The sequence below is a fragment of the Lichenostomus cassidix genome, unplaced genomic scaffold (genome assembly GCF_008360975.1).
Source record: "Lichenostomus cassidix isolate B80296 unplaced genomic scaffold, HeHo_3.0 HiC_scaffold_33, whole genome shotgun sequence".
Classification (NCBI taxonomy): Eukaryota; Metazoa; Chordata; class Aves; order Passeriformes; family Meliphagidae; genus Lichenostomus; species Lichenostomus cassidix.
Window position 1 is genome coordinate 3,717,665 of NW_028147632.1, and position 25,185 is coordinate 3,742,849.

The window sequence follows — 25,185 nt, forward strand, 5'->3', positions numbered from 1 at the left end:
TCCTAGGCAGTGCCAGAATGGGAATCCAGGGGCAGGTGTGGCTGAAGCCACTCTCTTTTGAATCAGAGCCCAGAAACTGAGAATTTATCTCTATCCTGGCAGGGTTTGCTGAGGGTGGAGTCTCTGCCTCGGAGAGGATTTCTTGGGACTCGGTGACAGTGACAGTGCCAGGAGCATTGCTTCTCTGTCCCCCTGATCCGCAGGGACAGGGCAGGACTGAGCTGGATCATCCTCCTGAGCCTGGGGAAAGCGCAGGGCCAGAACCAGCCCAGATCTCTCATCATGAGTCTTTCAACCTCCCCTCACAAAGGCTGTAAAACTGTGTCCCATGCTGAACTGAAAAAGGCTTTCTCAGCACTGCTGATGTCTCAGGAACCAGATGCTCTCCATGCCAGGCAGAGAGATCCCAGCTGCGAGCTGGAGGAGAGCGAATTCTGCTCCACTCATGGGGTTGTGAAGGAGATCCTGTGTCTCCACAATGAATCAGTAGCTGTGGTTTCAGACTTGCCTCAGGCAGAAAAAGCCACTTGTGCTAAGCAGGAAGGTGCCAATGGTGAGTATGCAGCGAGTCAGGATGTGCAGGAAGGATCCTGCGACAGTGATAGGAGTGTGAAGGAGCCCCTGAATCTCCAGGATGGATCAGCAACCAGGAATAAACAGAAAAGAACCCTCGGAGGATATCTGGGTGAGTGCAGAGCCAGCGCTGTGGCCTCTAGGGAGGGGACAATGGGCAGTGTCAGCCCAGGAGCACAGGGCTGGCAGGGTGTTGCTGTTTCCAGGGCTATGAAAGAAGTATTGTGCTCTGCTGGCCCTAGCATTGACACCCTCGGCTACCCCCAGCCCTGCGCAGTTGTCCTGCTGCAGGCTGTCCCTGGGATTGTCTGTCACCTGGCTGTCCCCACACCTGTTCCTTGTCCCTATTCCTGGTCCTACTGCCAGCTCAGTGAGTGGCACTCGGGCTGAGGGTCCCTCCTGTGCTCCCCAGGCGTTGGGTGGGGGGTGTGAGGGCTGGGCCTGCTCAGGACAGCTCCATGCTCACGGCGAGCTGCTCTTTCCAGCTCCTGTTGAGTGGATCAGATCCCATCCCAAGGTCACCCTGGCTGTGCTGACTCTGCTCCTGCTCCTGATCCTGGCTTTACTGGTGTCCTTGGCTGCTGTGTCAGGTAATGAGGAGCAGCAGCCTCAGCCCAACCCCTCGGGGCACTGCGGGCTCACTGCTCCCTCACGGCCGGGATCGTCCCTCAGCCCCTCCCTGGCCAATCAGCGCGCGGGAGGATGAAGAGTGACGGCTGAGTTAGCCAATCGCTGGGGAGCCGCAGGTTTGAGCGGGAAAATCAGCCAATAGGAGCTCGGGCTGCTGCGTGAGGGGAGAATCCTCAGACCTTCTGTTCGCTCTGCAGGGAGAAGTCAAACAGACGCTCCGGTTACTCCTAACTCTCCTCTGCTGCTGGCCTGTCCCCATGGCTGGGTTGGGTACCGAGGGATCTGCTACTTCCTCTCGAGGGATCATCTCCCCTGGGATGAGGCTAAGGCTCGGTGCTTTGAGCTCGGGGCCTCCCTGGCTGTGCTCGAGGACTGGGAAATGGTGAGTGAGGGGTTTGGGGTGGCTGAGAGGAGCCTGGGGAGCTCCTGGGCCAGGGGTGCAGCTACCACCGTTTACTTCTCTCTCCTTGCCAGGAATTCTTCTTCTGCTTCAGCAAGAAAAACGATTACTGGCTCGGGCTGCACAGACAGGACGAGCGGCTGCAGTGGGTGGATGGCAGCAACTTCAGCTCCTCGTGAGTCCTGGGGGCACAGGCAGGGCCTGGGGGGCACAGGGGCACAACATTTCCCCCCACGGTGCCAGCAATATCTCTGCTTTTCCTTGCAGGGTTCCTGTGCTGGGCAATGCAGGGTGTGTGCACCTGGCTGAGAATTATCTCGGGAGTGCAATCTGCTCAAATGACATGCAGTATATCTGCAGCAGGCCCCAAACTCACCTCTAATGGGGAATGGAGGAAGGATATTTTCTATGCTGGGCAGTCTCAGCTTCATCTCATCCCCCCAGCATGGGGATTTCCTTCCTCAGCTGCAGTGTCTGCCTTGCACTGATCCTCAGGGTCACCTCAGTGCCTTTGCTGCAGGAGATGAACCTGCAGGAAGAGGAAATGATGTGGAATCTGATGTGTAGCTGCCTGGGCTGGGCCTGGGTGTTTCTTGCCTGATTCTGGTTCATCCCACAATCTTGTTTCTCTTGCACTAAACATTTATACACTAAGCTTTTATATATAAATATTTTGATATAACACTGTTGGTGCAGAGGAAAAAAATGGTGCTCCATATGAATGTTACCTTCCTTGGCCTAAGGTGCTAATAAAGCCAAGGATTGGATTTCACCCCACAGGGGACCATTCCCTTAAGGACTGGTCTCAATCCATGTGCGTTCCTTCCAACTCAGAGAATTCCTTGAACTTAGGTGACTTATGAACTCATGAACTTAGCCTTAGGTGGCCCCCGTGAGGATTTACCGCGCCAACGCTGCTGTTCTTACTGCATTATTTTGTTACTTTTGTATTAAATGCTCCTGAAGGCCTCCCGGTGTCGCTCGTGTCCCTTTTTACCGGCAGCCGCGTCCCTTGGCCTGCTCCCCCTGGGCCGTTGCAGGGCGGCTGGCAGAGGCTGGGAGCTGCCGTGGGGGCCGTGGGGCTGCCCCGGGGGCTGCGTGCCGAGGCGGGGCCGGGAGGTGCGGAGAACTTGGTCGCTGTTTGCAGAGCAATGGCGCCTTGGGCCCGGGCCCGTTGCAGGGCTGTTCCTCATGTGCGGCTTTGGCCTCGGCCAGCCCGAGGGGCACTGAGAGCGCGGGGCTTGGGCTGTGCGCTGTGCAGAGCCCGCGCCTCGCTGCCCTTGGCTGGCTGTGCTGTCACTCGGGATTGTCCCAGCGCCATTGCTGCTCGGTGCCAGCGAGCGGGGACAAGGCCGGCGCCGGTGTCGCCCCCAGGCAGGCAGGCAGGCAGGGCTTTAGTGGGGCAGCAGCGGCGCCATGGTGGGAGCGTGTGTGCGGCCCGGGAGCGGCGGCGGAGCTCGGAGAGGCTGTCCCAGCGCAGGTGGGAGCCGCGCTGCCTTGTGCCGGGGCTCGGGGCTCGGGGCTCGCTGCGGGCGGATGGAGGGGACGCAGGGGGCGGCAGGGGGGCTGTGGCGGCTTCCTTCTCCCGTCTCCCTCCCTCCCTCGCTGGCTGTGGCGCCGTGTTGCCGCTGGCCTGAGGCCGCTGAGGGAGCGGCTGCCCGCGGTCTCCTTGCCGCTGCTGCCTCGGCAGGAGGCGGTGCCGGAGCAGCGCTGGCTCGTCCCGCTCGCTGTCGGTAGCACAGAGGTGGCTGCGCTGTCGGCGGCAGTGTGCGGGAAAACCCGCGTGGCCAGAGGTTTGTGTTCCCCTAGGAGTCGCGTAAAAGTGACTTTATGGATGGGCAGAGGGAGAGGCCGTGGGGCATTTGCCATGGGGCTGTAAATCGCAGCCTCCTTTCTATGCTCGTTTCCCGGCCGCATCTCCCTGTCCCTTTGCCGTCTGGCTGAGGGACTTGGAAGGTACAGACTTCCCGATCCGCCCGCTGCCTGTGTCCCTTCACATGGCCCGGAGCCCAGCGCTGCCCCAGCCCGAGCTGCCCCGGCTCCATCCCGGCTCCTCCCGCGGGATGCGACGGCGTGGGGAAAAGGAGGGAAAGGGTGGGCGCTGGGCTTGGGGGGAGGAGGAGAAGGGATGGAGGAGGAGGAGGAGGGATGAGGAAGGAGGAGAGAGGAAGAGGAGGAGCAGGAAGAGGTTGGAGAGAGGAAGAGGAGGAGCAGCAGAAGCAGCGCGGAGTATTTGTCTGTCGCGGCCCCGGGGTAGGGTGAGCGGAGAGGGGCGATGGCGGAGCTGGGGGAGCCCCGGCAGGCTGGAGAGGGGAGAGCGTGGATAAAGGGGAAGCCTGGGATCCCTGGAAGCGCGGAGCAGAGAATGAGGGGAGAAGGGACCCCTGGGACCCCCAAAGCCCCCGGATCATCCCTGAGCGGGACCCTGGAAAATAGGGAAGCCCGGGAGCCACGGGAGCCCCATGAGAGCAGGGAAGGGAGACCCTGAGGAGGCCAAAGTGAAAGAGCAGAGAGGGGGAAATCCTGTTAGGGTTTTGAGGTGAATGGTGGTGGTTTGGGGTTTTTATGGACACAAAGCCCTGGGAGAGTTGCAGAGCTGGAGCTGGGCAGGAGGAACCCCCAGGGCAAGGCGCTGAGCCCTTGTTTTTCCCCCAAAGCAGGATTTGTCATTGCCAAGGCGTGGCCGGATGGAGGAGGAGGAAAAGGCCCGGAGATGCAGCCGGAGCTCGGAGCTGGGGGAGAAGCCTCAGGGCAGAGGAAAGCTCCACAAGTGTGGGGAATGTGGGAAAAGCTTCAGGCGGAGATCTGAGCTGATCGAGCACCAGAGGATCCACAGTGGGGAAAAGCCCTTTGAGTGTGGGGAGTGTGAGAAGAGCTTTAGATCGAAACCTCAGCTCATCAAGCACCAGAGGATCCACACTGGAGAAAAGCCCTACGACTGTGGGAAGTGTGGGAAGAGCTTCAGCCGGATGTCATACCTGATGCAGCACCGGGTGATCCACACTGGGGAAAAGCCCTACGATTGTGCGGAATGTGGGAAGAGCTTCCGCCACAGCTCCACCCTGATCCATCACAAGAAGATCCACACCGGGGAGAGGCCCTATGAGTGTCCCAAGTGTGGGAAGAGGTTTCAGAGGAGCTCCAATCTCCTCCTCCATGAGCGCATTCACACAGATGAGAAGCCTTTCCGGTGTCCTGACTGCAAGAAGGGCTTCAAGCAAAACTCCCACCTCATCACCCACCGGCGCATCCACACTGGGGAAAAGCCCTACGAGTGTGGGGAGTGTGGGAAGAGCTTTTGTTTGAAATCTCGGCTGATCCGGCACCACAGGATTCACAGTGGGGAAAAGCCCTATGAGTGTGGGAAGTGTGGGAAGAGCTTCAGCCAGATCTTCACCCTGACGCGGCACCAGATGGTCCACACTGGGGAAAAGCCCTACGATTGTGAGGAATGTGGGATGAGCTTCAGGGACAGCTCCAGCCTGATGCAGCACAAGATGATCCACACAGGGGAAAAGCCCTACGAGTGTCCCAAGTGTGGGAAGAGGTTTCGGACCAGCTCCTCTCTCCTTGTCCATGAGCGCATTCACACCCAGGAGAGGCCCTTCCGCTGCCCTGACTGTGGGAAGGGCTTCAAGCGAAACTATACCCTCATCATCCACCGGCGCATCCACACTGGGGAAAAGCCCTACAAGTGTGACGAGTGTGGGAAGAGCTTTTGCTTGAAATCTCGGCTGATCCGGCACCACAGGATTCACTCTGGGGAAAAGCCCTATGAGTGTGGGAAGTGTGGGAAGAGCTTCAGCCAGATCTCCACCCTGACGCGGCACCAGGTGATCCACACTGGGGAAAAGGCCTACGATTGCGAGGAATGTGGGAAGAGCTTCAGCCATAACTCCACCCTGATGCAACACCAGAGGATCCACACAGGGGAAAAGCCCTATGACTGTGGGAAGTGTGGGAAGAGCTTCAGCTGCATGTCCAACTTGAGGAAGCACCAGGTGACCCACACAGGGGAAAAGCCTTACGATTGCAAAGAATGTGGGAAGAGCTTCGGGGGCAAGTCCACCCTGATCAACCACAAGTTGATCCACACCGGGGAGAGACCCTACGAGTGTCCCAAGTGTGGGAAGAGGTTTCAGACCAGCTCCACTCTCCTCCGCCATGAGGTTATTCACACAGATGAGAAGCCTTTCCGCTGCCCTGACTGTGGGAAGGGCTTCAAGCAAAACTCCACCCTCATCACCCACCGGCGCATCCACACTGGGGAAAAGCCCTACAAGTGTGGGGAGTGTGGGAAGAGCTTCTCCAAGAACTCTCACTTGACTCGGCACCAACGGAGGCACAAATGAGGGAAGCCTTGCGAGTGTCCCGAGTGCAGGAAGAGCTTCATTGCTGCTCCAACTCCATCCCCAGTGGGAAGATCTGCAGTGGATGATCCCCAGTGATCCCCGTTGGGCAGAATCCTGGTGACCCCCATTCTAGGTGATCCCCATGGGTTGAGTGGAAGGTATTTTAAATGTTCAAATTTTCCTTCTTCTCCTGCTCTGAGTTTGTTAGCAATTAAATTCAATTCACATATCCAATTTCAAGCCTGTTTTTTGCACCAAGGTGTTGGATGAGGGATCTCTTAGCCAGGTCCTTCTATCAACTCAGGAAGCCTTGGTTCAATTTTCTCTCCCCATGGCGGCTGTGCAGGGCAGTGAGAGAGCAGCTCTGCTGGGTGCCTGGCATGGGGCCAGTGTCACCCCACTGCAATGTGCTATGACCTCGTGTGGCCACGGTGGGAGCGTGTGTGCGGCCCGGGAGCGGCATCAGCGATCGGAGCGGAGGCCGGGGAGGCGGCGGCGGAGCTCGGAGAGGCTGTCCCAGCGCAGGTGGGAGCCGCGCTGCCTTGTGCCGGGGCTCGGGGCTCGCTGCGGGCGGATGGAGGGGATGCAGGGGGCGGCAGGGGGGCTGTGGCGGCTTCCTTCTCCCGTCTCCCTCCCTCCCTCCCTCCCTGGCTGTGGCGCCGTGTTGCCGCTGGCCTGAGGCCGCTGAGGGAGCGGCTGCCCGCGGTCTCCTTGCCGCTGCTGCCTCGGCAGGAGGCGGTGCCGGAGCAGCGCTGGCTCGTCCCGCTCGCTGTCGGTAGCACAGAGGTGGCTGCGCTGTCGGCGGCAGTGTGCGGGAAAACCCGCGTGGCCAGAGGTTTGTGTTCCCCTAGGAGTCGTGTAAAAGTGACTTTATGGATGGACAGAGGGAGAGGCCGTGGGGCATTTGCCATGGGGCTGTAAATCGCAGCCTCCTTTCTATGCTCGTTTCCCGGCCGCATCTCCCTGTCCCTTTGCCGTCTGGCTGAGGGACTTGGAAGGTACAGACTTCCCGATCCGCCCGCTGCCTGTGTCCCTTCACATGGCCCGGAGCCCAGCGCTGCCCCAGCCCGAGCTGCCCCGGCTCCATCCCGGCTCCTCCCGCGGGATGCGACGGCGTGGGGAAAAGGGGGGAAAGGGTGGGCGCTGGGCTTGGGGGGAGGAGGAGAAGGGATGGAGGAGGTGGAGGAGGAAGGAGGAGGAGAGAGGAAGAGGAGGAGCAGGAAGCGGTTGGAGAGAGGAAGAGGAGGAGCAGCAGAAGCGCGGAGTATTTGTCTGTCGCGGCCCTGGGAGCATCGGCGCCCCGCACGGCGCAGGTGAGGGGGAGAAGGAAGTCGCCCCAAATGTCTCGGGGGTCCCCGAGCGGCGTTTTTTCTGGGCGGGTGTTTGGAGCTCGCAGCTTCCGGGATTGAGCCCCAAATCTCGTGAAGGGTCGCTGGGAGGGTTTGATTGTGCGGGGGGAACGTTTGGATGTGGCGGAAGGGCAAAGCTGAGGCGCCAGTGGGGCTTTGGGGGATATTTTGGGGGCTGCAGGTGGCTGCAGGTGGGCACGGCCCGGTGTCGGGGTGGGAGGGGGACATGGGGCATGGGGTCCGGCCGGGAGAGCGGTGGAGGGGAAGGGCGGGAGCCCCGGAGTGGGGTGAGCGGAGAGGGGCGATGGCGGAGCTGGGGGAGCCCCGGCAGGCTGGAGAGGGGGGAGCGTGGCTAAGGGGGAAGCCTGGGATCCCTGGAAGCGCGGAGCAGAGAATGAGGGGAGAAGGGACCCCTGGGACCCCCAAAGCCCCCGGATCATCCCTAAGCGGGACCCTGGAAAATAGGGAAGCCCGAGAGCCACGGGAGCCCCATGAGAGCAGGGAAGGGAGACCCTGAGGAGGGCAAAGTGAAAAGAGCAGAGAGGGTGAAATCCTGTTAGGGTTTTGAGGTGAGTGGTGGTGGTTTGGTGTTTTTATGGACACAAACCCCTGGGAGAGTTGCAGAGCAGGAGCTGGGCAGGAGGAACCCCCAGGGCAAGGCGCTGAGCCCTTGTTTTTCCCCCAAAGCAGGATTTGTCATTGCCAAGGCGTGGCCAGATGGAGGAGGAGGAAAAGGCCCGGAGATGCAGCCGGAGCTCGGAGCTGGGGGAGAAGCCTCAGGGCAGGGGAAAGCTCCAGAAGTGTGGGGAATGTGGGAAAAGCTTCAGGTGGAGATCTCGGCTGATCGAGCACCAGAGGATCCACAGTGGGGAAAAGCCCTACAAGTGTGCGGAATGTGGGAAAAGCTTCAGCCGGAAAAATAAGTTGGTCCAGCACAACAAGATCCACACTGGGGAAAAACCCCACAAGTGTGGGGAATGTGGAAAGAGCTTCAGGCTGATGTCCTTCCTGGTCCAGCACCAGAGGGTCCATGCTGGGGAAAAGCCCTATGAGTGTGGGGAATGTGGGAAGAGCTTCTGTGACAGCTCCACCCTGATCAAGCACCAGAGGATCCACACTGGGGAAAAGCCCCACAAGTGTGGGCAGTGTGGGAAGAGCTTCAGCCAGATATCTGACCTGATGCAGCACCAGAACATCCACACTGGGGAAAAGCCCTACGAGTGTGGGGAATGTGGGGTGAGCTTCAGCTGGATGTCCAACCTGATACGACACCAGAGCATCCACACTGGGGAAAAGCCCTACGACTGTGGGAAGTGTGGGAAGAGCTTCAGGCGGATGTCATATCTGCTGCAGCACCGGGTGATCCACACTGGGGAAAAGCCCTACTATTGCAAGGAATGTGGGAAGAGCTTCAGGCAGAGATGTCACCTCGTCGCGCACCAGAAGATCCACACCGGGGAGAGACCCTACAAGTGTGGGGTGTGTGGGAAGAGGTTTCCAACCAGCTCCCGTCTCCTCCTCCATGAGCGCATTCACACAGACGAGAAGCCTTTCCGCTGCCCTGTCTGCAGGAAGGGCTTCAAGCAAAACTCCTACCTCATCACCCACCAGCGCATCCACACTGGGGAAAAGCCCTACGAGTGTGGGGAGTGTGGGAAGAGCTTCAGCCGGATGTCCATCCTGAGAGAACACCAGATGATCCACTGGGGAAAAGCCCTCTGAGTGTGGAGAATGTAGGAAAAGCTTTGGATTGAAAACTGAGGTCGTCAAGCACCAGACGATGCACACTGGGGAAAAGCCCTACATGTGTGAGGAATGTGGGAAGAGCTTCAGCCACAGGTCCTCCCTGATCAAGCACAAGAAGATCCACACCGGGGAGAGGCCCTATGAGTGTCCCACGTGTGGGAAGAGGTTTCAGACCAGCTCCAGTCTCCTCTGCCATGAGCGCATTCACACCCAGGAGAGGCCCTTCCGCTGCCCTGACTGCAAGAAGGGCTTCAAGCAAAACTCCACCCTCATCACCCACCGGATGATCCACACAGGGGAAAAGCCCTACGAGTGTGGGGAGTGTGGGAAGAGCTTCTCACATAGTTTTACCTTGACTCAGCACCAACGGAGGCACCAGTGAGAGAAGCCCTGTGAGTGTCCTGAGTGCAGGAAGAGCTTCATTGCTGCTCCAACTCCATCCCCAGCGGGAAGATCTGCAGTGGATGATCCCCAGTCGCTCCAGGCACAATCCCGGGGTTGTGGCCGAAATTCGCTTTTTGGCTCCTCAGCCCTGCAGTGTCCCAGCCCGGGCAGGAGGACAAAGAATCGCTGCTGCCCTCAACCGGCGGGAGCTCGGTGTGACCTGGAGCTGCAGGTCCAGCTCGGTGTGAGCTGTGGGTGAGGCCGGGATGGAGCAGGGACTCCCCTGCAGCCCCGGCAGGAGCCCAGGCCGGAGCAGGGGATGCCTGAGAGAGACCCTGAGCCATGGGAAGCTCCTGCAGAGCCATGGAAGTGGCTGCTGGCAGGACTTGTGGGGGAACCCTGCTGGAGCAGCCTGTTCCTGAGGCATTGTGTGCTGTCGAGGGACACCAGGGTGAGGAGGACAGTGTCACAGCGGTTTTCACCTCCCGCCGGTTCAGAGCAGCAGCGGTTCCTTGGCCTCCAGCACGGCCTGGGACATTCCAGGCCTTTTTCTGCTCCGACATTTTAAAACCTATGAGGAACTCCCAGCTGCTCAGTGACCCTTTATATACCCTGTGGAGATCCCGCCCTGCACCCCCATTGGCTGATTCTGCCGCCACTCCTCGTTCTCGAGCTCTGATTGGTCAGAACGCTGCTGAGGGACAATCCCGCCTTGTCCCCACATCGCTTTGATTTCCCCCAAAAAGCCAAAATCTCCCCAAACCTCTTGGGCTGAGTGCAGGAGGGGAGAGATTGCAGGCACAAAACTCCCCAAATGGTTTTTGCCCAGGTTGGGGAGCACTGGGAGCACTGGGAAGAGGCTCTGGCTCGGCTGAAGCCCCCGGGGTAGGGGGAGCAGGGCAAGGGACAGGGCTGCAGGTGCTGAGGGGACACGAGGGACAGCGCGGCCTTGATTAGCATTTGTTAAAAAAAGTAATAAAATAATACTCTAAATAACAACAACAGCAACACTGTTACCATAAATCCCAATAGACATCACACAAGGACACACAAAAGTGCTCTGAGTTAGGAGGGACCCCAAGGATTGATTCCAGCCCTTAAGCAAATGGTCCCTGTGGGGTCAAATCCACACCTTGGCATGATTGTTACCTTACACCAAGGAAGGTCACATTCATATGAAGCACCTGTTCACAGTCTGTGTCCAAAGAAGTATATATCAATGTATATGTGCAAAATTAGCATAGAAATACAGTGCTAGGAGAATATGTTTGAAATCTGTCTCCACAGCATTATATCAATATATAGAAAACATCACTATAGAAATATGTTGTGCAAGAGAAACAGGATTAGTCCTGGGAGGGGTTATGATCAAAGTGGTTCTAATGGTTGTTATTATTGCACATTTGTGGAAGGATAATGGGTTTTTTGGAAATGGTTGTATTTTGGAAATGGTTGTATTTTTGGGCAGTTGATAGTGTGTCCAGTTAATACCCCTGTTGTAAGTTAATGATAGTTATAGCTTAGGTACATAATATATTTCAATGATAGGGAGGATTAGAATGTTCTAGAATACTGGGGATGTTATCAAAGGAGGAGTTTGATGGGATTTTTGCATCAAGGGATAAATGCAAGGAGATCATGGGGTGAAGAGCAGCCTATGGCAAGATCCCAGAGAACTGGAAGCAAGTGACAATACAATTGAAAGGACTGACACAATCTCCAGCTAATCATCTCAAACCTTCGGGGAGAGCTTAGTGGAGATGATAGGGTGAGATTTGTGAGGAATGAAATGTAGCCACACAGCCCTCAAGGCTTTCTGGTTGCCGGTTATCTGAGCCACACCCAGTGCTGCACTTCCCTTTAGGCAAAGGCAGAGAGCCATTCAAAGCCTCTTATCATTGTTTTTGCTACATAAATGAGTGAATAAATTCTTTAAAACTTTAAATAGCGAGAGGACCTTTCTCACACACATCATTTCCTCCTCCTGCATGTTCATCACCTTGAGATCAGGAAGAAAGGGAACTCTGAGACACTGAGTTCCCTTAGATCTCACTGATTATGAGAACAAACACGGAGGTGACCCTGAGGGTCAATGCAAGGCAGACGCTGCAGCTGAGGAAGGAAATCCCTGTGCTGGGAAGGAAGAAATGAACCTTTGACTGCTCAGCATGGGGAAAATCCTTCTTCTACCCTCTCTCACAGGCGAGTTTGGGCTCTGCTGCACATATACTGCATCTTATTCGAGCAGCTCACACTCCTCAGCCTATTGTCACTCAGGAACACACACTCTGCATTGCCCAGGAGAGGAACCCTGCAAGGAGGAGCAGAGACAGCGCTGGAACCTCAGGGGAACACCTTGCGCCCCTGTGCCCCCCAGGCCCTGCCTGTGCCCCCAGGACTCACGAGGAGTTGAAGTTGCTGCCATCCACCCACTGCAGCCGCTGGTCCTGTCTGTGCAGCCCGAGCCAGTAATCGTTTTTGTTGCTGAAGTAGAAGAAGAATTCCTGGCAAGGAGAGAGGAGCCGACAGTGGGAGCTGCACCGCTGGGCCAGGAGCTCCCCAGGCTCCCCTCAGCCACCCCAAAACCCTCACTCACCATTTCCTTGTCCTTGAGCACAGCCAGGGAGGCCTCGAGCTCGGAGCACCGAGCCTTAGCCTGATCCCAGGTGAGATAATCCCTCGAGAGGAAGTAGCAGAACCCGTTGTACCCAACCCAGTCATGGGGACAGGCCTGCAGCCGCGGAGTGTTAGGAGTAACCGGAGCGTCTGTTTGACTTCTCCCTGCAGAGCGAACAGAAGGTCTGAGGATTCTCCCCTCACGGAGCAGCCCGAGCTCCCATTGCCTGGTTTTCCCGCTCAAACCTGCGGCTCCCCAGCGATTGGCTGATTCAGCCGTCACTCCTCGTTCTCGCGCGCGCTGATTGGTCAGGGCGGGGCTGAGGGACGATCCCGGCCGTGAGGGAGCAGTGAGCCCGCAGTGCCCCGAGGGGTTGGGCTGAGGCTGCTGCTCCTCCTTACCTGACACAGCAGCCAAGGACACCGCCAGAGCCACAGCCAGGAGCAGGAGCAGAGTCAGCAGAGCCAGGGTGAGCATGGGATGGGATCTGATCCACTCAGCAGGAGCTGGAAAGAGGCACTGGCTGTGAGCATGGAGCTGTCCTGAGCAGGAAGGAACTCCCAGCCAATTTGCCCCTCACTCAGCTGACAGCAATGGAGCCACGGGACAGGGCCAGGGCACAAAAAGGGATAGGGCCTGGGGATAATCAGGGACAGGCACAGGGGACAGCCTGCAGCAGCAGAACTGTCCAGGGCTAGAGGCACCCGGGGCTGTCAGTCCCAGCAGAGCACAAGGGCTGTTTCAGAGCCCTGGACACAGCCACACCCTGCCAGCCCTGTGCCCCTGGGGTGACACTCTCCATTGTCCCCTCCCTACAGGCCACAGTGCTGGCCCTGTGCTCACCCAGATATCCTCTGAGGGTCTTTCTGTGTGTGACTCCCATTGCTGATCCATCCTGGCAATCCTGGCACTTCTCTCCAATCCCATCCCTGAGCTGGGATTCACTCTGCTCCAACAGGGAAGCAGCTTCTCCCTGCCTGTGCCCAGCAGGATCTGACAGCTGAGGCAGCTCTGTGCCCTTGGTTGCTGATCCATCCTGGGCATCCTCATGAATCTCAACAATGGCTTTGTCTTTCCTTGGTCTCATTTCAGGCTCACAAATCGAATCTTTCCAGTTGTGCTCAGCAGGATGTGGAACCTGAGGCAGCTCTGTGTGCTCAGTTCCCGACCTGTCTTCAGGATTCTGGTGCTCCTCTGGCCTCTCAAAGCTGGAGCCATAGCCGCTGTCCATCCATTGGCTCCCTACAGATGTATCACTGCTATGGCTCTGCTCCCCATCAAAAAGATGTGGCACCTGAGGGAATTCTCTAGCAGCCTCTCCATCCCCAGGGCAGAATACACTCTTCACACCTTGCCTCACTGCACACTTGGAAGAGACATCTTGCTCCTGAGATATCAGCACTGATGGTACACAAACATCGAGTCCATCTTCCATTGCACGTTTACAGCCACCGTCCTGGCCGACTGGGGGGTACATGATGAGAGGCCACGGCTGGTGCTGGCTCTGGAAGGCACTGCCAGCTCAGTCCTGCCCTGTCTCTGCTCCCCGGCAGCACCTGGGGACACAAACACAGTGTCAGAGAGCTCCGGGCCCAGCTCGGCCCTGCAGCCCCAACCCCTCTGGCTGTGCAGCTCCGGGCTGGGACAGGCAGGGACAGTTAGGGACAGGCAGGGACAGTTAGGGACAGGCAGGGACAGTTAGGGACAGCGCCCGGGAGCTGCCGAGTGCGGGAACAGGGCAGCTGCAGATCGGGCTCAGCCTGCCGAGGGGGAAGAACCAGCAGCCCTGAGGGGCTCAGCATTGTCCCCTGCATGCCCTGCGCTGAGGGTTGGAGCTCAGGGACAGCGAGTGAAGGCACCGCCCGGTCTGGGCATGGTTTGGACAGGAGGCGGAGCTTGGCAGGGAAGGCGGAAAGGGAAGCGCGGCGCGGCGGAGCGAGGATGCACGGAAAACACCTCAAGCTGATCTCTCCCCTCCAGGGCTCTTCGCCTGGAGGATACATTGAAGTTCCTCCCGTCCCACCCCAGCCCACGCACGGACATCTCCCGCTGCACCAGGGGCTCCCAGCCCGGTCCTGCATGGCCAGAAACAGTCCCGGGGACAGGAGAGCCACCTCTGTGCTACCGACAGCAAGCGGGACGAGCCAGCGCTGCTCCGGCATCACCGGCAAGGAGACCGCGGGCAGCCGCTCCGTCAGGGATGGAATTGGTTCCCAGTCAGGCCTCCCAATTTAATATTTTTACAGCTGTTTTATTAATAACACACAGAGAGAGAGCATCCAGCCAGCATTTGTTGGAGACACCTCAGGAAAAACCAAGGATGTAAATAACAGATGGAGAAGGAAAAATCTCCCAAACAGGCACTGATATATTCCCATTTAAATAGACAGATTGGAGATAAACATTCTGGAGAGGAGAGGAGAGGAGAGGAGAGGAGAGGAGAGGCCAGCGGCAACACGGCGCCACAGCCAGGGAGGGAGGGAGGGAGGGAGACGGGAGAAGGAAGCCGCCACAGCCCCCCAGCCGCCCCCTGCATCCCCTCCATCCGCCCGCAGCGAGCCCCGAGCCCCGGCACAAGGCAGCGCGGCTCCCACCTGCGCTGGGACAGCCTCTCCGAGCTCCGCCGCCGCCTCCCCGGGCTCTGCGCTCCGCTCCGGTCACTGCCGCCGCTCTGGAGTTCCGGAGATGCTCCGGTACCTGCGCTGTCAATTGCAAAGAACTTGAGTTTTGTCCCAGATAGCAATTATACAGACCAGCTCTGACCAATCCAAACGCGAAACCGAGGAGTGGCAGGAGGATCAGCCAATAGCAGTGACACGCCCCTAGACACGCCGTCGCCGCCGAGGCAGTTTCGTGGTTTTTTCTCGGCTGCAGCAACAGTTCAGTAATGCCTTGATAAAGACCCCCTTCGCTGAGCTCTGCTTGGTCACAAACACATCACCACCCACGCACGGGCCCAACCAGCTCCTCTTTTCCCCACCAACAGCCCAACCCGCTTTTTATCCCTCTGCATGGCTCAACATGGCTGTTATCTCACTTTCAGAGCAAGTTGGCAGCCCTAAGTGTAGCCAGCATGAAACATGGCTGTGACTAAAGCCCATCTCTCTGGTCCTGTGAACAGCGATCCAAAAGAAGCCCCTCGGAGCTCTCCTGGAGCAGCTCCTCCCTCTGAGTGAGACCTCTCCGAGCTGGGAAATTTCTTTGCTGCACTCAGGGATCCCCAAATAACAAAGTGACCCTGGGCTGATCCCCACACTCCTCGAGGCTCCACCTTTGCCTGCTGGGGAGATGGCAAATCATCCGGAGTGAGCATTTAGTGTACTCGAGGAGATTTCCTGACAGGAACTGACTCTGTCTGTGAACAAACACTGTCCCTGTGCTCTGGAAAACGTGTTAGAAATTCTGCTCTGAGGAGTTTCAGTGCCTCAGACATCTGAGTAAGTCAGGCCTGTGAGGTTAAGTCAGAGTTACAAGCCAAGTTCAATGCTGCTAAGTGTTGCTCCTCTGTTGAATTGTCAAATGAAGGTTTAAGGTTAAATGTTGCTAAGTGTAATTCCTCTGTTGAATTGTTAAGCCATCAGTTAAGGCATAAGTTAAAAGAATAAGATAAGTTAAAGTACTGGTAAACTCTTAAACTGGGAATGGGGAAGGAAGTTGTTTAACTTAGGAGTTTTCATTCTCCTGCTCTGGTCTCTCTGATAACAAATCCAATTAATTTCACTGCTGTTCCATCTGTAGCACAGGCCAAGTCTGCCCTAAGCACTGAGATTGTCAGGAGAAAGACAATTTAGGTGTAAATTCAGGTGCACTCAGTCCAGTGCACAGAGGGTTAAATATGCAGCTTCATGTGTAAACAAGGACACAATAAAAGATAATAAAAGCTCACCAGGAAGGTGAAAACTGCCGGCATTGTTTGACAGGAAAATTCTGTGATAATGTGACAATTAAACAACAGAGATTCCAGGGCACTGAGCATTCCATAGTGGTAAACTCCTTGAAACTTCATGAGAGGTAAATCTGACCCCAAATAAAACCCCAAATATTCAGGAGATGACCAAACTGAGAGTGATAGCAATTAGAGATGAAATCAGCTACCAGGGAGGGGAGGATTGCTATGGGGATCAGTTCTTCAACCTTCATTAGGAAGACTGAGAACAAACCAAGTCCATTTGATAAAAGGATGGACTTTGGGACCCTCAGGTGAAACCCAGGACTCCTCTGAGCTCTTTCTCCTGCAACAGCAGAGAAATTGTGAAGAGAACCAGAAGTTTCTGCCTGTGGGAAATGGAAAATTGGGATTTTTGGTAGGCACAGGAGCTGTTTATTCCAAATTAAACACCCTGTGAAGGGAATGAAGTGGTGACTTTGTCACAGCTGTCAGTGAAATGAGCTCCTTTTCCATCTAATTGAATTCAAACTGGGGAAATGATGGAGAACTCATGGATTTTTGCACTGCCCAGCTCTCCAGAACCATTATTAGGAGGGAATTTACTGGGAAAAGGGTTTGAATTTCTCAGAGGTCAAAATTCTGGATTTTGAAATTCCCTAGGTTAAATTAAACTGAGCAGGAGACATAAACTGTGAGGGAATTGCAGACTTGCCTTGGCATGATCAGGGCATGGATCAGAAATTATTATGGTACTGACTTTGAAATTACCCATAAAGATTTTATTGTTTTGGCTGATCATACTCAGGCTGTGCTCCAAAAACTTAAGCAAGCACTGGTAATTCTGCCTCTGGGCTTGGCAGGTCCCAGAGATCTTTTAAATTATTCACTTCTGAGAGCCAACATCTTTCCCAAGGAATTCTGGCACAATTCCCAGTGGCTCAGGGAGGAGTCACTGGAAATTTATTTATTTTTTTCTCAACAGCTCAATAATCTGAGTCAAGGATGATGCAGCTGCTTGTGAGGAGTCACAGCCATGGAGCTGCTGATTTTGAATTCTAAATTCCCTCTGGGACAGAGCCTGAGCTCTGTGGGACACAGGTGGGACAGAAGGGTTTGGGACACAAGAGAAGCCACTGACTGAGCTCAGTCCTGTTGTACATTGGGACAGGAAATTACCTTTGAAATTCAAAATCCTGCTGTGCTTCTGATTCCAAAATCAGAAACAGTCCAAACAATCACAAGAAGTTTACTCCAGTCCAGCTGTGTTTAAAGGCAAGCCTGACAGAGAACCCAGATTGGAAACAACACAGAAAGAAATAACTTTGTTTGCAACAGAAAATGCATTGCAGAAATTGCATTCCCCACCCTGAAGGAGGTGATTTAATCTAAAGCTTTACCATGAGGTGTTTGAGCACAGAAGGACTAAATGGTTGCTCTAACATGGACATTGGAACTGAGGGACAGAAAAGTAAAGATCTGCAGGGATTGTAAGTGTGGTTTGCCTTAGTGCACTCTGGGCAGACAGCACTTTGTTATCAGCAGAGTTCATCTTGATCTAAGCCTACAGGAAGGGCAAAACCAGCTGAAGTTTCTGTTCTGCACTGCAGAACACAAAAGAGAACCAATCAGCATGAAAATAACGACATGACTTTGGTCAGAGAAAAATAACCGCAGAGAGAGAGAGAGAGAAGGAGGAAACATTTTGGTTTCACAAGGTATCACCCTATCAGATATTAAAGCACCACCGAACATGGTGTGAGAGTTTCTCAGTGAACTAAAGCATTAAATTCTAGAGAGGTTTTAAGACAGGAATTAACTCCAAAATGACTGAAACTGTTCCTGCAAAGACTCAGAAGTGTGGCACATGTAGAAGAAATAACCCAAATACTGTGAATAAAAAATTGAGGCTCTCAAATCTGGAAATTCTGCAGGAGGTTTTTGGTAAATTGACTTCAAAGAATTTCTGTGTATTGAGAGCTATAAATGTCTTTCAATTGGTGCAATTTCCAGATGGCCTGAAGTGTTTCCCTGCAAAAAAAGGGAATGAAAATATCGTTAAATCAAATCATTCCCCACTTTGGAGCTCCTCCAGGAATGTCATCAGCCAGAGGGTCCCATTTCATAGCAAGAACAGTGGGACAAGTCAGCAAGGCTTTGGGAACTCTGTGGGATTTACCCACTCCACATTGGTCACAGAAAGGGAAAAAGGATAAATTCTATTTTTAATGTATAACTGAGTAAAATCTGTCAGGAATCCTCACTGGTTTGGGAACGAGAGATTTCAATTCTTTGTTGAGAATAAAGATCCAACCCAGGGGCAGAGGGAGGAATGAAGTTCTGTCGTCAGCTAGTTTATTTTTGGCTTTCTGAAACCTCAACCACACCAGAGATAAAGGTGAGCCAGAGTTCAATAACTCCCTCCTATTTTTGTGTGAAACATTTACTGTGGGCATTTGTCCAGAACTGGACACAGCAGGGCAGGAATTCCACCAGGACTCAGGAGCACCTCAAGGCTCTGCCCTGACTGCTCTCCAGCCCGAGGGGAAAGGACTCTGCCAGCTGTTGTCACCAGAGCCACACGGTGACGCTGGGCAGCATTTCATGGGGGATTTATTCTGGAATTAAAAACGCTCCAGGTCTGTGGATAATCAGATTATTTTCTGTGGACAATGGGATTTTTGCCCCAAAACCCAACGGGGTTGAGGGAGAAGGAGTAATGTTGTATCTGCAGGTGGACACACTTTAAAAACTGATGTTGGGTATATTGTAATTGACATTGGCTACACGTTAATTGAAGTTAGATACATTGGGATTGAGGATGGATATGTTGTAATTGCAACTGTAATTGCAACATCTGTCTATTCTGGGTGTGTCCTGATCCCATGGCAGAGTCCTTGTGACACTTTGTGCTGGGACTGCTCCAAAAAGACACAGAATCACAAAAAAAGCAGAGATTTGATCAAGAACAGACAACAGAAATTTTCAGCTCCTGTGAAGACCCTGCATGGAGCTTAAAGATTAGCTAGCAGAGAGATAAAAGAGGATAAAGGTGTGCATACGGGATGATAAACATAGATGAAACCAGGGCAGGAACAGAGAAAGAGAACTACAGTGAGTTTGGCCAGTTATGCAATGAGAAGCAATTTCGAGGAAAGCTGAGCTGCAACATCAGTGAGTGAAACCACCAGAAACCCCTTTAGATGACCCTCCAGGACCACAAAAGGACTCTAAACAGGAGGTGGATGGATGGAAATGAGTACCAGAAAAAGTTTATTAATTAGCCAGGAAGTGCCTCGTATTGAATATGTGTGATCCGGGTGGAACAAATACCCCATTCGGAAGTTTTACCCCACACATCAGATTAAAGAAGAGATCCTCAGGGGTGTGTTCAGCACCAATAAAGAATGGCTGCTTTCAAATGCTTCAAAATTAGAAGCATTATTAGAAAGCTCATTTTCTGGCTAATTTTGGTATCAAGGTCACAGAGAGGAATCCTTGTCCTGCTCCAGCCTGGGGTCTCTCCCAGGGGACACAACCCCTCAGAAAAGGCTGCTCAGGCGGGGATCCCCCACAGGCCCACAAGTCCCGAGGTTCTGCGCGGGCTTCCCATGGCCTCTCTCAGGCATCTCCTGCTCCACCCTCTGGGCTCCTGCCTGGGCTGCAGGGAGCTCTCTGCTCCATCCCGGACTCACCCACAGCGGTTCCTTGGCCTCCTGCCCGGCCCGGGACATTCCAGAGCCATCGCGCAATCGACATTTCGAAGAAAGATCAGCGGAGCGTCGCTCCCCTCAGGGAAACTCCGCCTACACGTGCAAAGCCCGCCCCTCGCTCCCATTGGCTGATTTTCCCGCCCAAAGCCAGACCCTAGATCTCATTGGCTGATTCGCCCACCCGAAAGCCCGCCCTACCTCCGATTGGCTGATTCTGCCGCCACTCCTCATTCTCGAACTCTGATTGGTCAGAACGCGGCTGAGGGACAATCCCGCCTTGTCCCCACATCGCTTTGATTTCCCCCAAAAAGCCAAAATCTCCCCAAACCCCTTGGGCTGAGCGGAGGAACGGACAGCGTTTGGGCAGAAAACTCCCAAATCGTTGTTCCCCAGGCTGGGAAGGACAAACGGAACCCAACTGATTTGGGAGCTCCCAGCAGCTCCTCTCTGCCGGCCCAGCTGAAGGCCTCGCTGGCTGCTGGAGGCTGCACGGGCAGACTGGGAGCACTGGGAGCACTGGGAGCACTGGGAAGAGGCTCTGGCTCGGCTGAAGCCCCCGGGGCAGGGGGAGCAGGGCAAGGGACACGAGGGGCACGGAAGATTTCATAAGCATTTATTTTAAAAAAATAATAATATTATAAAGAATGCTACAGTAACAGCAACATTGGCACCATTAATACTGATGGAGGTCACACAACAACATCTCACACACTCCTCTGAGTTGGAAGAGACCTACAAGGATTAGTGCAACTCCTAAGGGAATGGCACCTGTGGGTTCCAATCACAACCCTGGCATTATTTTGCACTCTGCTCCCACAAAGGTCACATTACCATGGCAGCAGATGTTTCAAATCTGTATCCACAGTGTTATATCAATGTATACAAGGTTAGTGTACAAATACAATGCTAGAAGAACATGTAGTTCTGTATCCAGAGTGTTTTATTAATATATGCTAATATACATGAGGAGTGTATAAATGCAGTTTTAAAAGAACATGTAAGTCTGTATCCACTGTACTATATCAATGTATACAAGGTTAGTACATAAATACAATGTTGGAAGAACATGTAATTCTGTATCCAGAGTGTTATAATAATAATATATACTAATATATATCAGGTTAGTCAGGGGGATATAGGGGGTTTTGGAGCTGTTTAGAAGGGCCATAGGGATTCTATAGGGGTCTAGAGGGGATGTAGGGCTTCGTTAGGGGTTTATAGAGGGTTTATGGGGGGATATAGGGGTTTTTGGGGTATTTCAGGAGGGCCATAATGGTTCTATAGGGGTCTAGAGGGGATGTAGGGCTTCATTAGGGGTTTATAGAGGCCTTTAGGCATCTGTAAAGCGTTTATGGGGGTCTATAGGGGGTTTTTGGTGCTGTCTAGGAGGGCTATAGGGGCTCTGTAGGGGTCTGTGTGAGGCTATAAGGGTTTTTAGGGGTTCTATAGGGGCACTGTGGGGCTAAAAGGGGTTTTATAGGCTGTCTATATAAGGGTGTGTTGTTGAGGTCTGGTCTGCCTTGACAGCTGGTCAGTCTTAACAGACCTGTGAAATTCATTGAAGGCAGATAAGAGGAAGTATTTTGCTGATGCTGCAAGAAAGCAAGCAGCTGGCCAGAGAACACCAGCTATATTGCCCAAAAGTAGGAGATTCCTCCAAGGAAAACAGGAAATATTGCCCAAAAGCAGGAAACTGCGATTTTAGCATATACCAATCATATAATGGGTGCTTAGCTCGTGTTAATTACTTGTAACCAATTATATAAATTGCATGGCACATGTATGAACCATATGTAGAGATTCGTGGCGCGTGCACGGAAGGCAAAAAGCTTTAAAAGAAGCACTGCTGAAGAATAAAGTGGGACAACTCTCTGCATCACATTGGTGTCATGTCATTCCCGTCTGGCATGGAACAATAAACCCCAACAGTGTGTGAGATGCTGTAGGGATCTATAGGATCTCTATAGGGGTCTTGGGGGATCTCTGGAGGGTTTATGGGGGGATATAGGAGTTTTGGGGGATGTTTAGGGGGATTTTAGGGGTTCTCTAGGGCTCTATAGGGGATGAAGGGCTTCGTTAGGGGTTTATAGGGCCCTTTAGGTATCTGCAGATGGTTTGTTGGGGGATTTAGGGCTCTTTTGGGTTGGCTAGGAGTGCTGCAGGGGCTCTGTAGGGGTCAGTGTGAGGGTTTATGGGGGGGATATAGGGGGTTTTTGGGGTTTTCTAGGAGGGCCATAGGGATTCCATAAGGGTCTAGAGGGGATGTAGGGCTTTGTTAGGGGTTTATAGAGGGTTTATGGGGGGGATATAGGGGCTTTGGGGCTGTTCAGAAGGGCCACAGGCATTCTATAGGGCTCTATAGGGGATGTAGGGCTTTGTTAGGCGTTTATAGAGCCCTTTAAGCATCTGTAGATGGTTTGTTGGGGAATTTGGGGATCTTTAGGGTTGGCTAGGAGGGCTATAGGGGCTCTATAGGGGTCAGTGTGAGGGTTTATGGGGGGATAGATGGGTTTTGGGGCTGTTTAGGAGGGCTATAGGGGCTCTGTAGGGGTCTATAGGGGATGTAGGGTTTTGTTAGGGTTTGCAGGGGTTTATAGAGGGCTTGTTGGGAGTCTATAGGGGTTGTTGGGGCTCTCTAGGAGGGCTATGGGGGCTCTATAGGGGTCTGTGTGAGGCTGAAGGGTCTTTAGGGGTTCTATAGGGGCACTGTGGGGCTCGGAGGGGTTTTATAGGCTCTCTATAGGGGGTGTGTGAGTGGCTGTAGGGATCTATAGGGTCTCTAGAGGGTTCTTAGGGGATCTGTAGAGCTCTATAGGGTATCTTCAGGGAGCTTATGGATGTTTATAGGTTTATAGGGGGGTTGGAGGGCTCTGTAGGGGTCTATGGGAGCCTGGAGGGATCTGTGGGGTACTATATGGGATGTATGGGGTTCTATATAGCATTTATGGTGTCTATAGGGGTATATAGGGGATCTATAAGGGGCTGTGGGGATCTGTGGGGTTCTATATGGAATCTGTGGGGTTCTACATGGGATCTATGGGGGTTTATGGAGCTCTGTAGGGTCCATAGGGGCTCTGTGGGGATCTGAGGAGTTCTATAGTGGATCTATAGGGGTTGTGGAGGAGTCTGGGGGGCCTTGCAGGATCTGCAGGGGTTCTATGTGGGGTCTGTGGAGATCTACAGAGATATTATGGTGTCCATAGGAATCTATAGGGGTCTGTAGAGGGTCTGTATCCACAGTACTACATCAATACACACAAGGTTAGTATATAAATACAATGTTAGAACATGTAATTTTGTATCCAGAGTGTTACACTAATGAATGTTAATATAGATAAGGTTAGTGTATAAATACAGTGTTAGAAGAACATGTGGGTCTGTACTCACAGAGTTATGTTTTCATATGCTTAGTGCATAAATACAGTGCTGGAAGAATGTATCTGAAATCTCTTCCCATATCAGTATATATATGTAAGAGTCACAGTAGAAACATGTAGTGCAAGAGAAACAGGAATAATCCTGGAACGGCTCCAGAGTGAGACAGGAACACCCAGCCCAGGCAGCCACAGATCAGCTTCCACATCATCTCCTCTTCCTGCAGATTCATCTCCTTGAGATCAAACACTGAGGTGACTCTGCAAAGTGGCACTGAGGTGACCCTGAGAGTCAGTGCAAGGCAGATGCTGCAGCTGAGGAAGGAAATCCCCGTGCTGGGGGGAAGAAGAGGCTAAGCTGTGAGTGCTCAGCACAGAGAAGGTAATTCTTCCATCCCCAGGTACAGGTCAGTTTGGGCTCTGCTGCACAGAAAATGCAGGTAATCTGTGCAGGCTGTACTCTTAAATTTTCCCTCTCGCAGGAACACACACTCTCCATTGCCAAGGATCTTTAACCTGTAAGGAGGAGCAGAGAAAGAGGTTGTGCTTTGTCCTCCCCAGCAGGAGAAACAGTGCTGCACACAAGGAACAGTCCCAGCAGCCATGTGCCCCCCAGGCCCTGCCTGTGCCCCCCAGGCCCTGCCTGTGCCCCCCAGGACTCACGAGGAGCTGAAGTTGCTGCCATCCACCCACTGCAGCCGCTGGTCCTGTCTGTGCAGCCCGAGCCAGTAATCGTCTTTCTTGCTGAGGCGGAACAGGAACTCCTGGCAAGGAGAGAGGAGCAAACAATGGACTCCTGGCCAGGAGCTCCCCAGGGTCCCCTTGGCCTTCCCAAACTCCTCACTCACCATTTCCCTGTCCTTGGGCACAGCCAGGGAGGCCCCGAGCTCAAAGCACCGAGCCTTAGCCTCATCCCAGGGGAGATGATCCCTTGAGAGGAAGTAGCAGATCCCTCGGTACCCAACCCAGCCATGGGGACAGGCCAGCAGCACCTGAGCTGCAGGGTTAACTGGAGTAACTGAAGTGCCTCTGTGTCTTGTGGCTGCAGAGGGAAGTGGAAAAGGTTCAAGGGTTCCACACCACAGGAAGCAGTGAGCCCGCAGTGCCCCGAGGGGTTGGGCTGAGGCTGCTGCTCCTCCTTACCTGACACAGCAGAAAAGGACACCAGCAAAGCCACAACCAGGGCTAGGAGCACAACCAGCACCACGATAAAATTGAGGTGGGATCTGATCCACAGGCCTGGAGATGGAAAGAGTCACAGATCGTGAGGATGGAGCTGTCCTGAGCAGGCCCAGCCCTCACACCCCCACCCAACGCCCAGGGAGCACAGGAGAAACCCTCAGCCCGAGTGCCACTCATTCAGCTGGCAGCAGGAGAGACCAGGAATGGGGACAGAGCCTGGGACAAGGGACACAGACAAGGACAGAGGACAGCTACTGCTGAATTGTCCAGGGTCAGGCCTGTCAGTCCCAGCCACTGCTGGGGCCCAGCAGAGCACCAGAGTCCTGGACACAGCCACACCCTGCCAGCCCTGTGCTCCTGGGCTAACACTGTCCACTTCCTAGAGGCCACCCCTGAGAGTTCTTTCGAGTTTATTCCTGGTTGCTGAAGTGCTGTGGGCTCCCAGCAGCTCTTTCACATTCCTATCACTGGTACAGGATTCTTCTTCCACATCCTCACACGCTGCACACTCACCAGTGCCACCTTCCTGCTTAGAACAAGTGGCTTCTTGTGCCTGAGGCAAGTGTGGCACCCCAGCTGGTGATCCATTCTGGTTACAATGAAGCTTCTTTAGAACCTCTTTAGTGAAGCCAGATTGCTTCTTTGCCAGCACAGAGCCAGCAGGTCTTTGCTTGGAATAAGGAGCACGTGGCTCTTGAGACACCTGCAGTGCTGAGAAAGCCTTTTGAAGACCAGCCTCGGGAAGTTTGAGAACCTGATAACAGCAGGTTAAAAGGATCACGATGCGAGGCTCCAGCTGGTCCATGCCCTGAGGTTTCCCCACGTTCAGGAAGGCGCTGCCAGCTCAGCCCTGCCCTGTCTCTGCTCCCCGGCAGCACCTGGGGACACAAACACAGTGTCAGAGAGCTCTGGGCTCAGCTCAGCCCTGCAGCCCCAACCCCTCTGGCTGTGCAGCTCCGGGCTGGGACAGGCAGGGACA

General features: G+C 54.1%; 3 protein-coding genes and 1 pseudogene across 4 annotated transcripts in view; 1 reads left to right on the plus strand and 3 right to left on the minus strand.

The window, feature by feature from the left end:
• LOC146421558 (uncharacterized) overlaps window positions 1–16,162 on the minus strand; it is a 37,797-nt gene extending 21,635 nt beyond the window's left edge. Inside the window, exon 1 of the mRNA XM_085047261.1 lies at window positions 14,646–16,162. The gene's annotated coding sequence lies outside the window, so the exon portion shown is untranslated. The remainder of the gene's footprint in view (window positions 1–14,645) is intronic.
• Window positions 1–25,185, minus strand: part of LOC146421561 (killer cell lectin-like receptor subfamily B member 1B allele A) — a 76,741-nt gene that overhangs the window by 8,625 nt on the left and 42,931 nt on the right. The window lies entirely within an intron of this gene.
• On the plus strand, window positions 583–9,653 carry LOC146421563 (uncharacterized; annotated as a pseudogene). The gene is made up of 8 exons (XR_014848630.1): window positions 583–685; window positions 1,059–1,163; window positions 1,401–1,585; window positions 1,678–1,778; window positions 1,871–3,083; window positions 4,264–6,018; window positions 8,076–9,547; window positions 9,589–9,653. The product of XR_014848630.1 is annotated as an uncharacterized LOC146421563 (transcript).
• On the minus strand, window positions 10,380–25,087 carry LOC146421564 (uncharacterized). The gene is made up of 6 exons (XM_085047266.1): window positions 24,982–25,087; window positions 12,895–13,522; window positions 12,453–12,557; window positions 12,031–12,215; window positions 11,838–11,938; window positions 10,380–11,745 (listed from the first exon to the last, which is right to left on the minus strand). The coding sequence occupies exons 1-6, from the start codon at window positions 25,009–25,011 to the stop codon at window positions 11,631–11,633; spliced, it is 1,164 nt and encodes a 387-aa protein (XP_084903392.1). The 5' UTR covers window positions 25,012–25,087; the 3' UTR covers window positions 10,380–11,630.

Coding starts and splice junctions, on each gene's coding strand:
- LOC146421564 (XM_085047266.1), bottom strand. CDS start 25,011: ATGGACCAGCTGGAGCCTCGCATCGTGATC. Junction 12,216..12,452: donor GTCCTTGGCTGCTGTGTCAG/GTAAGGAGGAGC, acceptor TTCGCTCTGCAG/GGAGAAGTCAAACAGACGCT. Junction 11,746..11,837: donor GGCAGCAACTTCAACTCCTC/GTGAGTCCTGGG, acceptor TCCTCCTTGCAG/GGTTCCTCTCCTGGGCAATG.